A 17,107-nucleotide genomic window follows, 5' to 3' on the forward strand; every position below is an offset into this window, starting at 1 on the left:
TTAGAAATTTTGGAATAGCTGAATTTGTACTCACATTAAATTTAAAAGGTTGAAGCTTTTACATTAAACAATGTCATTTCTGTCAGTGGGAGGAGCCACAGGAGTGGGAATCATGAAGATAAGGCTGTTGGAAAGTTTTTGGAATTTTGGAGAAGGCCCCAAATTGAATCTGATTAGAATTTGATTTGAAGGATAAGGGTAAAGTTAGGTGTGGTTGTTCAGGTGCTAGCAAGGCAAAGCGGGTTTTTTAAACAGGAATGTTGGCCACCAGCGAGTAACAAGAACTGAGGATAACAAAAGACTGAGGATCTTGTTTCTAAATAATGGAAAACAAGGAGAACTATGGTGATCTATATACAATGCATAATGTTTTCTTTATACGCTGGCAAAAGTAATTCTTAGCTAAGTTCAAAGTGTATTTATGTTATCCTTTTGGAAAGGATAGCAGAGGAAATTAAGCAGAGAAGAGAAAGCAGATTTTGTTTGTGTTTTAAGAGGATATACCTTAAATAAAGAGGTGATCATAAGATAAAATGGACAATTTTCATTTCATAATTAAAGCTTTTGCACAAACAAAATCAGTATCAGCTTAAAGTGGGAGAAAATCTTTATACATCATAACTAATAAAAAATCTTTATGATACATAAGAAATTGAAACAGATATATGATGAATCATTTATTTTTTAATTTTTTAAGATAAATAATTTATTAAAAGATATAAAAAACCACTTTCAATAAAATAAATATAAATTTGACCATATAAGAATGTTCCCAATAACCAGTGATAAATATAAATAATATTTTTAAAAAACATTTTGAAGTTTCATGTTTTTCCCTACTCCCAAAATTGGAAAAGATCGAAAAAGCAGGAAATACTCAAAGGTTTTGGAGAAATTGTTAGTTGAGGTGTGAATTTGTCCAACCTTTCTTAAAAACAATTTGGTATTATGCAAGAACATGAATTAAAATAGTCTACGTCCTTTGAGTACAATCCAGCATACAATGTACCTCATGTATATTGTGAGTTAAGACTGACAGAAACAAAATAACCAAAAGATAGTTTGGTTTTTAAAGCTGTAGATAGCAAAAAACAAGGAAAAGATCTTTACTAAGGGGCCTTTACACAATAATAATTGAGAGTGGAGATAAGGCAGAATTGCTTGTTACCTCTGTCAAGTAGAACGATCTTTCTTCTGTAAAGAGTATTAATAAAAAAGAAATATGGGGACAGCTAGGTCACACTTACTAGCTGTGTGACCCTGGGCAAGTCACTTAACCCCCACTGCCTTGCAAAAAAACCCAAAAAACAAACCAAACAAAAAAAGAAATATACAAAAATGTGTGGTTTAATGGCCCCCATTCCTATTTTTTAACATTACTGAATTAATCTGATGCATACAAGAAAGAAGTCCTTATAACATCTCTCACCTGTTATGTGGTCACTGAGCCTGTTTAAGCCTTCTGAGCAATGAATTACACCACCATTCCACTTTGGGATGCCAAATGAACTGCTTCCCAAGGTACTTAAATAGTTCATGAATGTGAGTGCTAAGACATTGTCAGTGTCTTTAGAAAGTTCATGAAAAATGGGAGAGGTAGCACTGCAAAAGAAGATATGTTGCAGTTTTCAAAAAGAAGAAACATTTGGAGTCAATAAAATAATAGTTCACTATGGTTAAATTCAAATTCTTGCTAATTAAATTCTTTAATATATTATAAATGCATGCAGGAACAACATCTAGAACAGAGCTTTTTTTTTCTATATATATAAATATTTTATTATTTTCCAGTTACATTTAGAGATAGTTTTCAACATTTGTTTTTATAAGATTTCTAGTTTGACATTTTTCTCCCTCCCTATCCCTCCCCAAGATAGCAAGTAATCTGATATAGGTTATATATGTACAATTACATTAAACATATTTCTGCATTAGTCATGTTATGAGAGAAGAATCAGAGCAAAAAGGAAAAACCTCAAAAAAAGAAAAACAGCAACAAAAACAAAAGAAATAGTATGGTTCGATCTGTATCTAGATTTCACAGTTTTGTTTTGTTTTTTTTTTTCTGGATTTGGAGAGCATTTTCCATGATGAGTTTTTTGGAATTATCTTGGACCGTTGTATTGCTAAGAAGAGTTAAGTCTATCACAGTTGATCGACACATAATGTTGTTGATACTGTGTACAATGTTCTCCTGGTTCTGCTCATCTCCCTCATCATCAGTTCATGAAAGTCCTTCCAGGTTTCTCTGAAATCTGCCTGCTCATCGTTTCTTACAGCACAATAGTATTCCATTACAATCATATACTACAACTTGTTCAGCCATTTACCAGTTGATGGGCAATCCCTCAATTTCCAATTCCTTGCCACCACAAAAAGAGCAGCTATAAATATTTTTGTACATGTGGATCCTTTTTTCTTTTTTATGATCTCTTTGGGAAAAAGACCTAATAGTGGTATTTCTGGGTCAAAGGTTATGCATAGATTTATAGCCCTTTGGGCATAGTTCCATACTGCTCTCCAGAATGGCTGGATCATAGAACAGAGCTTCTTAAACTTTTTCTACTCACTACCCCTTTTTGCCCCCCAAATTTTTACACAACCCCAGGTATGTAGGTATATAAAATAGTTATACATAACCTTTTACTATTGCCAAATTTGTTGTGACCACCACATTCAGTTATGCAACCCAATATGGGTCACAACCCACTGTTTAAGAAACTTTGATCTAGAAAAGGAAGTCTTTATTGAGAATATGGCATGTAGTAACCTCATTACTCTTGAATTTTTGAACTGCTTAATCAAGAGAATATGGTATACTTTAGTTTATGTAGAAACAAACATTTGACAGTCTAATAGTATTTTTGTGGGAAAGATGGAAAAATTAAGTACATTTAAAATTGGTTGGTTAGCAGAGGAGTTATTAATGGTTTCAGTCAAATTGAGTATCTGAGGGATCCAAGCTGGGGCTTGTGCTGTTGAACGTTTTTAGTCAGTGAAATACAAAATTTGCAAATGAAGAGATAGCACACGTTGGATGACACAGTAAAGATCAAAAAGGATCTTGACAAACTAGAACATAGATACTACATGGAGTAGGTATGACAAGACTTTGTTGGTGATCCATCCTGTTGTATTCTGCTTTGGCCAGACTGTTTTTGGGGTGTTTTGTTCATTTCTGGGTGTGAGATTTTAGAACGTGCATTAATAAGATAAAGTATATCCAGAGGAGGATGGTCAGGTTGTTGAGCAGTCTTGATCAAAGGAAGTGAATATTTTTATTCTGGAGAAATGACTTAGTTTGGATCATAGCTTGTATTTTAAGGGCTTTCACATAGCAAAGGACTTTGTTTTTCTTCAAAGAATTTTGAGCATACGGTAATCACGTTGAACAGAGACATTTAGGAAGTTGTGTTTCCTTACTCTCTGAAGGTCTTCAAACAGATATTAGCTGACCACTTGTTAGAAATATCATAATGGAAATGGTTGTTTGTTTTTGGATTTGTCCAAGGTCTCTCCAAAATTAGAGATCTTAGGATTCTATAAATTTGTTCTAATGAAAATCTTATTTTATTGTTCTGTGAACACTTAAGGATCATATATATCCCCTATCCTCAATAGCACAGGAGACAAACTTCTGTTTTAAACATGCCAGTGTTACCATTTTCTGCTGATTTATTCCCTAAGGCCTCAAAAATATCTTTGTGATTTTGCTGCCATCTTTAAGAATTTTCTAAAGACTTTGTGATCTAAATTTGTAATGCGTTCAGCCTTCTGAATGACAAATTCAATATTTTTAGAAATACAACTATTTGAACTTTGAATATACAAGATAAACTGAATAATGTATATTGAAGTATTCCTTTTATAGAATGCACTTAAATGTGCATGTATACTGCCAAACTTTCAAAGATTGATTTTATTTTTTCTTTTTTTAGGTTTAGTTAAGTTGTTTCCCTTTAATGAGCTTCATAAGAAGGTAATTTTTTAAAAGTGGAAGTCATTTGTATTATTATTGGCATCCATTTATTTTCCCATTAATAGAACCAATTTTTTTTTAAACCACCTTTTCACATCTACAGTTACTTGCTTCCATTTGGCAATTTTCTATAGATGTATTTGTGAACCAGTTTGAGTTTGCTTCAGTCTTTTATTTTGGGTTTCAGACTTTGTTCACTCAAAAGTCTTTGTCAGACCACTGCCAAATTAGAAGTCCCCATTTTATGTGAACTTACTTTAAGTTTCATTTACCTAAAGACCCAAGTTGAAGATGGTTGTCTTTTTTTTTTCTTCTTCAGAATTGCAATAACCATTGTTGGGGGACTCTCATTAGTAATTTTTGCTATTTTTTTAGCTTAATATTTTTAGTTATACTATGAGCTTTTTTCTTTATTTGCTCTTTACCATAAAGATAAAACATTCATTTGATATCATGTAGATCCTTAAGATCTGCTTCATTTTCATCTTTTTTATACTACTGATTACTTCCAACTTTCTGGGGAAATGTTCATCTTTTAGAAGATATATTCCTTGTGAAGTCTATTGAAGAATTCAGTGTAACACTTTTCCTCATTTTAAGTGACAGGAAGTGGGGGTGGGAGGGTGTTTTGTACTAATTACCCAAGGGACAACATACTACTTAAAATGGTTCTTTACACAATGCAGGTAAACATAATTTTTGTCTAAAAACATTCCTTTTTTTAGAACACTGTGTTCTAGATGTAATGATGGAAAAGTGAGTTTTGGTCATTTTCTCCTAACTATTATAAAATTGAAGTACAAATCAGAAAAAAATATATCCCTAAATATAACTCAAAAGCATATATGGGGTATATACAAAGTCATGGGATTGCTGAGCATGAATACTTGCATAACATTTTCCAGCATTCAAGTCTTACGTCCAATATAAACTATTTCTAACATTTGTCATACTGCCACTTTGGTGTAGGAATATCACTTCAATGTGGTTTTTTTTATCTGCGTTTATTAGTGAGTTGTAGAATTTTTTGATCCATTTTCTATCTCTTCCAACAATTGTTCGTGTCCTCAGATCACTTATTTTTTGGAAATGATTTTGTGTGGATAGGGTCAGAAAATTTGATTTCATTGGTATAGGCCTCTTTAACAGTGCAAGTTGATAGATATCTCTGCAACTTAATGTCTTATAGTTAAGCACTGATTCTGGATGGTGCTCAAATGCTGAATGTTGCTTATTGGTTATGTATCTTACTTCTACTCCCTGCCCAGTGTAAAAGAAAGCCATTAAGCCCCTTCTTTTTTGGAGAGAGCCTTTGTGCTAGAGTTCTCTTATCCTATGAGTAAGTCTTTCTTATTATCTACCTCACTGTTGTTATTCATTGGTTTCTCATGTCTGACTCTTTTGGCCCCTATTTGGTGTTTTCTTGGGAAAGATACTGGAGTGGTTTGCCATTTCTTTCTCCATTTTGTTTTATAGATAAGGACCTAAGACAAACAGATTTAAGCTCTTAACTTTCTTAGGGATACACAGCTAGTAAGTGTCTGAGGTCAGATTTGTACATAGGAAGATGAGTCTTCCTGACTTTTAGGCCCTACTCTATCCACTGTACCACCTAACTGTACTACCTCATTCTAGTGATCTCCAGTTATTCAGCTGCTCCCCTAAGGACACATAACCCCAGAGTTTAGCTATTCCCCTACTGTGATATATAAGGGGAAGTGAAGAAAGCCCTGGCCCATAGCAGATCTTTTCAGTTTTTCCTCTGGCCATAGTTGGTTGTTTGGTTGTTTGGTTGTTTGGTTGGTTTTGCGGGGCATTGAGGGTTAAGTGACTTGGCCCAGGGTCACACAGCTAGTAAATGTCAAGTGTCTGAGGCTGAAGTCAGATCCTCCTGGATCCAGGGCTGGTGCTTTATCCACTATACCACCTAACTGCCCCCTCTGGCCATAGTTTTGAAAAGAACCTTCTTTCACTCTGATTTTTCCATAATAGAGTCTAGGTCACTTTTAGGTTGCCTCAGTACATGACAATTGGCTACTGTAGCATTTTTCAGTCTTCATCAAGAAAACTTCCAAATGTTTGTTGAATTGAATTATTGAAAGAAGACCATTTATTCCAAGAAGAAAAATAGCATCCCCTTCATATGGAGTTCCAGGCCATCAGGATCAATTAAAGCATGAATTCTTAATTTTTTTGTGTCATGGACCCTTTGGATCTGTCTCAGAATAAAGTTTGTTTAAATTTAAAACTTGATAATTTTTAAATGCATAAAATGACATAGAATTACAAAGGTTACTAATTATATTAAAGTTAAATTATCAAAATGCTTTTTAAAAATTGTTCACTGACCCTAAGTTAAAAAGTCCTATTTGACTAGAGAAGACTTGGTGTAGGGCATATGGAGAGACATTTTTTGAAGTTAAAAGGATTCTCACCTGGAGGGAAGGGGGATTAGACTTGTTCCCCTTAAATAATAAGTAGATGTACAAAGAAAAAGTGGCAAAGATTTAAGAAAAATCTTCCAGATCACTGGACTGCCCAGAAGGGGAATGAACTTTGTAAAAGATAATGGGTTTCCCTTCACTGAAAGGCTTTAAGCAGAAGACTGACCATTTACTAGGAATGTTGAGTTCTTTTTCAGTTATGAATTAAGCTGCATAGTTACTAATTTCCCCTTCCATCCATGATACTTCATTGGTTCTGTGATCTCATTCTCACACGCACACTCAAATTTCAACTCTTATCTTGCATAGATATTTCAAGCATAAATATGAGAAAATGAAAAGCATTTTTGAGAAATATTCTTTGGTGTACCAGAATAATTCACCTTATTTTCATACATTTTAGGTTTTTTGGGGGGGAGAGAAGAGGAAGAAAATGGGAGAGATCTGATATATAACTTCTGGAGAGTTCATAATTTCACTGGTATAGTTCCTATAGAAGTTTTTCAAAAGTGCTTAGTTAGAGAATAGTCACTTCTTTGTGGTTGTATCACTGGTTATTAAACATCTAACACTTGCTCAGATGAGCCATTTTGGTAGCCAAAGAAATAAAAAATATTATTGCTACCCTATGATTCCCAACTAAAAAGTATTCAGGAATATATAATTATAGGGATCAGTGGTCAGTTTTCAATTAAGTCTTGCCATTTTTTCTTTCTATTTTTTTAATTACAATTTTTTTAATTGTCCTATATTTGAATTTTTCTGTCAGTATAATATTCATATAATGGAATAGACACTGGATTTCAAAGTGCCTAGTTTCAAATCCTTTCTCATTTACCTGTGTGACCTTGGGCAAGTTAGTTAACCTCTCTGGGCCTCAATTTCCTCAATTGTAAATTGAAAAGCTTGAATTGAGCATGTCTAAATCTATGATCCTATTATTTTTAATCCATGATGGGTAAAAGAAATTAAGTGTATATTTTTCAGCTTAAGTGTTAAATCATTTATATCACAGGTGGGAGTAGTATCTCGTATAAAGATGATAATGTATTGTAAAAATAAATAACCTCAGAAAACAGGTTTATAAATGCAATTTGGGTTTTATGTAATACTAAATGATGATGTGTTGGTTTTAATATTTGTGATAATTTATCAGTTTCATTTCAGAACAAACCAAATATTTTCTGGAATGTTTTGACATAATTTTTGATTAGATATAGTCTGATAATTTTATGTAATTTATGTATATTGTTATATATATAGAAGTGAGAACAAAAATATAGTTTTTAAGATTCTTAGATAATTTTAGATGATGAATTGGTTATTCTAAAAATGTTTTATTTGAAGAAAATTTTCTTTGCTGTATTTTATATTTCCACCTTTCCTTGAGTATCTCATCTTAAGCTGTCTTATATTTTAATTATAAATTATGTGTATAACAATTTTGAATAACTTAAAGCTAAGTTCCAGAAAAAAAATAATAGACCATGTTAATACCCAACAGAGGAAAACAAAATATGTAACTGTAATCCATCTATTAACTTTATTATCTTTTTGTGAGTGACCTACATGTGTTTTTAAGATATTCTTCATGAAACTATGAGAGAGAATTTCCAGCCTTTTTCAACACAGTTCTTTACACCATATCTCATTGTTTCAGACAGACATTTGCCTGAAAGACATTTCACCTACCTCTTAATGCAAGGCATAATCAGGATTAATATAGTAAAAAATATGATAATTCCACATTTAATTTACATATCTAGTTCAAATTACTGAAGGCTTCACAATTTATTAAAAATCATAATGGGGTATGTGTAATATAAAAAGGGCAAAAAGATCATGGATTAGAACGAGAAATCTGCTGAGGAACACAGTTTGGTACTTTTATAAATTTTATAAATCACTCTAATAAATATTGGGTATCTTAAACTATCTGAAACTTGTCAAAAAACAGAGAACCAGGTTAATGGAATGAAATAATAATATCTTACATTCTGCCAAATATATATAAAGATTAGTGTTTGATCAATTGTTAAATCAGGATTAAGGAAAAGATAAGCTGGATCAGCAAGAAGATATGAACAGATTGTTTTCAAGAGCAAACAAATTATTAATAATACCTTTTAATGTACTCAGCCTCATTAATCAAAGAAATTGATTAAAGTCTCAGATTAAAGTACTTCTGAGGTACTAGTTGCTACCCCTCAAAGTGAGGGAAATTTTTTAAAGTAGTTGAAACTATCAGGTTAGTATAGACATAGGTTCAGTCATTCATTGACAGTGGAGTTAAGAATTGGTAGGATAGGATCTTTTGGGAAAGCAATCTTCTAGTATAATTCCATTGTTGGGAAAATACCTAGACAGTGCTACCAAAGAAAAGAAAAGAAAGCTGCCCCTTCAGGGATTTTTGTACCAGGTTTATTTCTTTTTGAGGGAGAATTAAAAAGCTAGAAGAAAAAACCTTAATGTTCACCCATAAATGGTTAATTAAATTATGGTATGTTAATGGAATAGAATTTTAGTGCAATGAAGACTGAATATGAGGAAAATAGAAAGATAGTTAAGTAATAATGCAAAGTGAAGAAGGCTGAACTAGAAGAATAGAGTGTACATTAATGCATTGCATATATGAGATAATCTGAATAAGAATGAATGGACAGAATGGTGATGGAAACTTGGAAGAAGTGACTAGAATAGCATTATCAAAATTAAATTTACTTAAATGTCATTTAAATCTCTGTATTGGTGTTTGATAACCCTATAACAAATTATTAACAAACTAACTGAGTTTTCATTTTATACCTCTTTTTGTTTATGTAGACTATTGGATTTGGTTGTTCGTCCTATTCCTCAGCCCTCTCCTAATTTGGAATATAATCAGCTCACTCCAGCAAGAGCTATGGTATACATAACATCTGATTCATTACCATCAACATCACAGCTAACAGGGTTACCCAAGAACATTACAAGAGCATCTGAATTAAATTTGCTTGAAACCCCTCTTGTGGTGAAGGTGAGTAGAAATACTATACATTTGACTCTACATCTTGAAAGCCCAAGGAAAGAAAAGTAAAAAAAAATCTTGCTTCCCCAGCTGCTAGATAAGACTATAAATACTTTAAAATTCTGTTATTGGTTCATTCAACCATTTCTGAAGCTCAAATGTGCAGAGCACTGCTGGGCTTGAGGCATCAGGAAAAGCTAAACTGAAAAATGACCCTGTTTTCTAAGAACTAGGCTTTTCAGGCCTAGCCTGGGGACTCAAATATGAATTATTTTACATATTATAAAGTAGAGATTTTGAGAGGGAGGAATCCTTACCCCTCTTGAGTAGCCCTACTCCTTGAAGGAAGAAAAGACTTTTATTTCAAGTGGTATAGGGCATCCATTCCCATGCAGATGTGTGAAGACATAAGTGGCTAAGATCAGCTCACAATTGAAAAGAAAGCAGTCCTAGTATAAAATATATGAAGGGAGAGTGGGTTCCTAGATATGTTCAAATATTTGAAGTTAGGTGAATGAATAAACAGAAAGTAATAAATATTTGCAAAGAATTCCTTTTTGAAAGGAGCTAACATTTTAATGAAGACATAAGAAGTACATATAAAAACATAGGGCAGAAATATAAAATGGGTATATACCAAGTAAAGTAATCTAGCACTTGTATTTGGGAGAATCAGGAAAAGAATCATGCAAAAAGATATTGGTTGATCTGTGTCTTAAAATAAGAGACTTTGATGAAGCAAAGGTAAGGAAGGTGTGTGGAATGGATGGGGCAAGTACTATGGAAAAGAAAGTAGTTTGGGTATACTACAAAGTGTAGGAGGGGAGGTAATATAAGACTGGAAAGATAGGTTTGGACCAGGTTGTATAGGCTTTAGAAAACAAACAGAAGAGATGATATTTTATCCAGAAGACAATAAATAGGAAGCTGCTTCAGTTTATTGAGTTGGGGAGTCACACGGTCATATCTTTTCTAATGAAAAATCACTTTGGCATATTCAGAGTAATGAAAGGTAGGATGTCCTCTCCATTTGGGGACTATTGTAAAAATCTAGGCAAAGGGTGATTAAGGCCTGAATTCAAGTGGTAGCTGTGTAAGTAGAGAGAAGGATTCAAATTCAAGAGATGTTGTAGAGGTTGAAATGGCAAAGTTTGGCAACTTGGTGTTGGTGATGTAGGCTGAGGAAGAGTGAGAAGAATCCAGAATAATGCCAGAGTTATGAAATATTTTGGGGGGTTAAGTGACTTGCCCAGGGTCACACAGCTAGTATTAAGTGTCTGAGGCCGGATTTGAATTCAGGTCCTCCTGACTATAGGGCCAGTGCTCTATCCACTGCGCCACCTAGCTACCCCCAGAGTTATGAATCTGAGAGACTGGAAATATGGTAGTACCTTCATCAAAATTTGGAACGTTTGAAGAAAACTAGATTGATTTCCAAAATTATGGTACCAGTAATTAACAAGCATTAAGTGCTTACTCATTGCCAGTCACTGTATTATTAAGCCACTTTGAATACAAGTACAGATATGTTACTTATAGAATATCTTATTTTTATTAAATTGGGTACATTTTTTTTTGTCTCCCAAATTTTTTTTTAAATGTATCTTAATTTTAAAGAAAATTATTCTTTTTTCTTTGAATCATTGATGGTTTCTTGCCCTGCTGAGTTCTTGAATGGTGATTTAGCTTCATCTCTATCTGAAATAAATAAATATTGGTAAACCAAAAGAAAGGGGCACTGGAATCATAACCAGTAAAACTTGAGTTCATATTCTATCTAAAACAGTTGTTGGTTGTTGTTCAGTCATTTCAGTTGTGTCTGACACTTCATGACCCTAATTGAGGTTATTGTAGCAAAGATAATGGAGTGGGGTTTTTTTGGTTTGTTTTGTTTTTTGGCAGGGCAGTGAGGGTTAAGTGACTTGCCCAGGGTCACACAGCTAGCAAGTGTCAAGTGTTTGAGATAAGATTTGAACTCAGGTCCTCCTGAATCCAGGGCCAGGGCTTTATCCAATGCATCACCTAGCTGCCCCAATAATGGAGTGTTTTGCTATTTTCTTCTCCAGCTCATTTTACAGATAAGGAAGACTGAGGCACACAGGGTTAAGTGACTTACCCAGGGTCACACAGCTAGTTTCTGGGGCCAGACCTGGCCCTTTATCTACTGTGCCTTATCTCATTGCCACTTGAGTGCCTGCACTTAAAATATAAAGCATCATTTTTGCTTTCAACAAATATTTATTGAAGGCCTATCATATCCAAGGTCCTGCTAGTTTTTAGGAGAGTAGAATGTGGTATAAGACTTGGTCCCTAACCTCAAAAAGCTTATTTTTATTTTAATTTGGAGATTATCTCCTAATTTATTCTAAAAGGTACTCTCATTTTAACCATTCTTTTTATTAGATAGTTTAAATGGAAATTAAAGTATTGTAGGCTATTGTTATGCTATAAATGTTTATATTTTACATAAACTAAGCTTAAAAATTCAGTATTTTTTAATAAGTTTTACCTAAATTTTGTTGAATTTTTTAGTTCTTAGTGAAAAATAAAACCTCTAATTTAAATTCATGAAATTTTGGTTAGGGTTAAGGCTGAAGTTTATTTTTCTTTGCACTATGCAGAATTTGCCAAATTACTTAATACTTTAAAGAGGATCATCAGAAGAATGTTTTAAAATGCTGAAGGAAATAAATTATTTTCATGCATTTTAGAAATACTCTTATTTTATAAGGATGTTTGATTGGCTAATTACAAATTATTTTTATTCAGTATATTGCTTCTTTAAGAAAATCTAGGCAACATTTTGTTAACCTAGTTCAAATTATCCTGTTATTAACAACATCAGTAATAATATACTTAAAGGTAACAATTTGTTTTCTTCAGAAATATTCTAGAATTAAAACTTTTTGATTGAATTTTTTTTAGATTGAAACTTTTTTAATTCAAATTTTTGTTTTAATTCAGACAACCACCTTTAATTAAGTGCATTGTGACAAGTATTTATGGAAATCAATTTTTTAAATAGATTTTAATAAACAGTAAAATTCTATTCATTTCTTTTTTACAGAGAGCTAAAGCTTTGGCCACATCTATTTCTGCTGCTGGATTTCCTGAGTTTACTCCTCATTCCATCCTAAGGTCTAGTCTTCGTACAACACCTTTAGCATCTCCTTCTGGGTCACCTGGAAGATCTGTTACCCCTCCCCCACGTACAAAAGAAACTAGGATCTCCTTTATGGAAGAAGATGTAACTACAAAATGGAATACTGGAGCAAGTTTGGTGGTAATAATTAATAGTTTCTTTAATAAATTGTCTTTTATATAGCAATGCTGGAAAAGTTAAATAATTGTCATCTTATAATTTAAATCTGTAGAAGTTAGGTAATAGAACTAAATTCAATGCTCTTTCCACTACACCATACTGTCTGGAATGGCAGTATGCCTTGGCTTCCTTTTTTACTGTCTTATAAAAGTCTTATAAAACTTATATTCGTGATATAAATACCTCCAACCTAGTTGCCTGATGAAAATAATGACTTCCTTTCACCTGATTATTTTATGTTCTGAACAATAATGAGTAAGAGGAAAATAAGAGTTAAATTAAATTTGTCATGATACAAAAACTTGCTTTTCAGTAGTACCAGGCTATAGATATTGTATGTCTATAAAGGTTACCTCTTTATATGAGGATATATATCAAAATATAGTTTACTTTGGAATTCAAGGCACACTCAGAATAATATCTTTTTCTTCACTGATTGCTACTGCTCCCGTTTCTGTTACAGTAACGAATACTATTGGTGATAATAGGTATCTTTGTTTCACTCCTGATTTAATTGGGAAAGTTTCTAGCTTATCCCCATTACAGATATGCTTGTTGGTGGTTTTAGGTAGATGCTTCTTTTTTTTTTTTTTTAAGTGAGGCAATTGGGGTTAAGTGACTTGCCCAGGGTCACACAGCTAGTAAGTGTTAAGTGTCTGAGGCCGGATTTGAACTCAGGTACTCCTGACTCCAGGGCCGGTGCTCTAGCTACTGTGCCATCTAGCTGCCCCAAACTTTTTTTGTGTGGGGGGGGCAATGAGGGTTAAGTGAGGCAATTGGGGTCAGGTGACATGCCCAGGGTCACACAGCTAGTAAGTGTTAAGTGTCTGAGGCTGGATCCGAACCCAGGTACCCCTGATTCCAAGGCCAGTGCTTTATCCACTGCGCCACCTAGCTGCCCCTCAAGTGTTTTTAATAGAAATGAGCATTGTGTTTGGTGAAAAGCTTTTTCTGCATCTATTTATATAGTCATATTATTTTTGTTACTTTTTGTTATTGATAAAATTAATTATGGTAATAGTTTTCCTCATATTGAACCAGCACAGAATTCCTGTTATAAGTCCCACTGGATCACAATGTATATTCTTTGTGATATGTTGTAGTAGTGTCCTAGCATAGTATTTTATTCAGGATTTTTGCATCAATATTCATTAGTGAAATTGGTCTATGATTTTCTATTTTGCTCTTCCTGGTTTAGGTATCAGCACCACATTTGTTTCATAAAAATAGTTTGGTCGGGCTCCTTTGCCTATTATTCCAAATTATTTAATATTGAAATTAGTTGATCTTTAAATGTTTGGTAGAATTCACTTGTAAATCCATCTGGTCCTGATGCTTTTTTATCTTCAGAAGCTTATTTATGGCCTATGCTATACTCTTCAGTAAATTAGGAATGGAACTTGGTTTCTGGGCAGAAAAGATGAATGGTTTTGCGTTGGAGCCGTGTTTATGTAAGCAGAGAAAAGGATTGATACGAATTTCACATTAATCACATTCTATTACATGATACTTTATTGAGATAGGAATTAGGCTTGTGATTTCATTGGCATAGGGAATTCCCAGATGAGAAAACTCTAACAAACAGGTCATGACTTCACTTCAACTTAGAATAATCTTAGAGAGTTGCCTAAAGCACCAAGACGCTAAGTGAACTGAGGGTCACACAGTCAGAACATATCAGAATCTAGCTTTCTATTTCCTAAACCACACTACCTCTCCATAGTTGTTTTAAATAAATTTTATTACTGTTTGTGTTGTTGTCCCTTCTTCCCCTCCGCACTCACCTCAGATTCATCCCATATAACAATATTTTATTTTTTAAAAAAAGAAAAAATCATCACAACCAACTAATACATCAAAAAATCTAAAGACGTGCAATATACCACACTTATGGACCCTCCCCACTTTTGTGATGGGTTCAGGGTATCTTCTCTACTACCTTTTCTTTCGAGCCATACTTGTTCTTTAAAATTTTTCAACATTCATTTTTTGTGTGTATGGTTCTGTTTATGTTATTTTCTTGGTTCTGTTTGCTTTATTCTCCATCAGTTCATGTCAATTTTCCATCCTTTGCATATTCATCATGTTATTTCTTACAATATAGTGCTAGCATATTACATTTTTGTAACACAGTTTGTTTAGCCATTCCCCAATTGATGAGCATGCACTTTATTTCCAATTCTTTGCTGTCATAAAAAGTGCTGCTATAAATTTGGTGTATATATGGGAATTTTCTTCTTACCAAAGATGACCTTGTGGTATAAACCTAATCGAATCTCTGGGTCAAAAATTATGGACAATTGGGTTACTTTATATTCATAATTCCAAATGATATTCAGTACTGATTCACAACTCTACCAACAGTTGCACTGTGTTCCTATTTTCCATAACACCTCCAGCATTGACCATATCTGTTTTTTGTCTTTTTTGCTAGTTGTGGAGTTTGGAAGTTATTTTAATTTTAATGTCTCTTATCAGTGGCCCAGAGCTCTATGGCTATTAATAGCTTACAATTTTTTGAGAATTGTTTATTCATAGCCTTTGACCATTTATCTATTGGAGAAAAACTTGTGGTTTTCTTGCTTCTCACTTTCTTATTTATATCATGGATACCAAATTCTTATTTTCATGCAACAACTTCCCTTCTTATCCTTGATGCATTAATTTTGATTGTACAGAAATTTCTCAATTTCTTATAGAAAGCAGTCTTAAAAAGTACCTATTAACACTCATAAATTTTCCCCAACCCTCCTTCTCAAAAAACAGCAGCAGCCACTAGAAATAGAGTTCCTTGCAGACTACTGTGTATCTTCTCCCTATACAGCCAGGAAATATAAATTCTAAATGACTTTAGACTAAGTAATTCTCCCACAGATCTTTCAGTGGTTATTTTTATAAATTATAGGCCTATCATTTCTAACCTTGTAGTGTGATTTGAAGAGTACTATAAAGCACTATATATAGTGTATAGCACTATACATAAAGTACTATAACACATCTCACTTTTTGGAAGATTCTAGTATTAAAACTACTCTTGGGTTTGTAAGTCATTGATTACTTCTTTAGAGGTCCCTCAATACAGATACAAATATTACTTGGGAGAGAATAAGATAGGTAGATTTTTAGAAGGTAGGAACAGTACCACATAAGAGCTGTTTACTGAAAAGGCCCAACTTGGGGGAAACACGATACTACAGATATCCAGGTAGCCATAACCATCAAACAGTTTTATCTAGTATTGAGGCTGATTGTAATCATTTTTACTTGAAAATTTAACTCCTTTTAAAACTTTTTTTAATTTAAAAGGTTACAGAAGACAATAAAGGAAAATTATTTGCACCCTCTCCTTTGCATAAATGTGGAGTTCATTCGGAGCATGTATGGCTGAAGAACAAAAATAAGACTTCACCTTTGGTCCCTAGTGGCCAAAAAGAGGAACACGAAGAGGCAGTTGAATTACTACAGAATTCACTCATAGAAAACACAGAGAAATTAAAAATGACTAAGGAGAACAGCAATATTCCTACTAAATCAGCCCAAAGCACCTTGGAGTATGAGGCTGCTCCATTGTCAGATGACAGTGAAGATGAAGATGATGTTATTTTCATTTTTTCCAAGCCAGCTGACTTAACTGCTAATTTAGAAGTGCAGAAGGAGGACGATGATGACAAAGAAGATAGTGATCCAGAAGCACTATCTTCAGAGACAGAAGAGCAAATTGGTGTGGTTTTGAGTGGTTTTTCTAATTTAGTGTGTGATTTTCATAATTATTGCATAATATTGATTCCTTTTTGTATAATAGAATTTTAATATATAAACTTCTCTACATAGTGTAGAAATCATGAAGTGTTTGCCCATTAAACTTAAGTTCTGAAGAAAGCATTATCAATCATGAATGTAATAATATTAATGAATTTGGAGAAATTCCCTTTCTTTTCTTTTCTTTTCTTTTTTTGGGGGGGGGCAGAGCAATGGGGGTTAAGTGACTTGCCCAGGGTCACACAGCTAGTAAGTGTCAAGTGTCTGGGGCTGGATTTGAACTCAGGTACTCCTGAATCCGGGGCCGGTGCTTTATCCACTGTGCCACTGAGCTGCCCCCCGAGAAGTCCCTTTAAAAAAAAAAAAAACTTTCCTGTGTGTGGCAATTGAGGTTAAGTGACTTGCCCAGGGTCACACAGCTAGTAATTGTTAAGCATCTGAGGCTGGATTTGAACTCAGGTCCTCCTGGCTGCAGGGCCAGTGCTCTATCCACTGTGCCGCCTAGCTGCTCCTAAACTTTCCATTTCTAAAGAATTGTTGTCAGAACAATTTGGTGATGCATATAACCACTGTACCTTACATATAATACAACATTT

The 17,107-nt window shown here is 33.6% G+C and overlaps 1 protein-coding gene across 1 annotated transcript in view; it reads left to right on the forward strand.

The window, feature by feature from the left end:
- Positions 1 to 17,107, forward strand: part of AHCTF1 (AT-hook containing transcription factor 1) — a 115,228-nt gene that overhangs the window by 80,050 nt on the left and 18,071 nt on the right. Inside the window, exons 27-29 of the mRNA XM_044004193.1 lie at positions 9,247 to 9,439; positions 12,498 to 12,713; positions 16,059 to 16,473. Coding sequence (XP_043860128.1) covers positions 9,247 to 9,439; positions 12,498 to 12,713; positions 16,059 to 16,473 — 824 coding nt within the window. The remainder of the gene's footprint in view (positions 1 to 9,246; positions 9,440 to 12,497; positions 12,714 to 16,058; positions 16,474 to 17,107) is intronic.

This window comes from Dromiciops gliroides, chromosome 4 (genome assembly GCF_019393635.1).
Source record: "Dromiciops gliroides isolate mDroGli1 chromosome 4, mDroGli1.pri, whole genome shotgun sequence".
Lineage (NCBI taxonomy): Eukaryota > Metazoa > Chordata > Mammalia > Microbiotheria > Microbiotheriidae > Dromiciops > Dromiciops gliroides.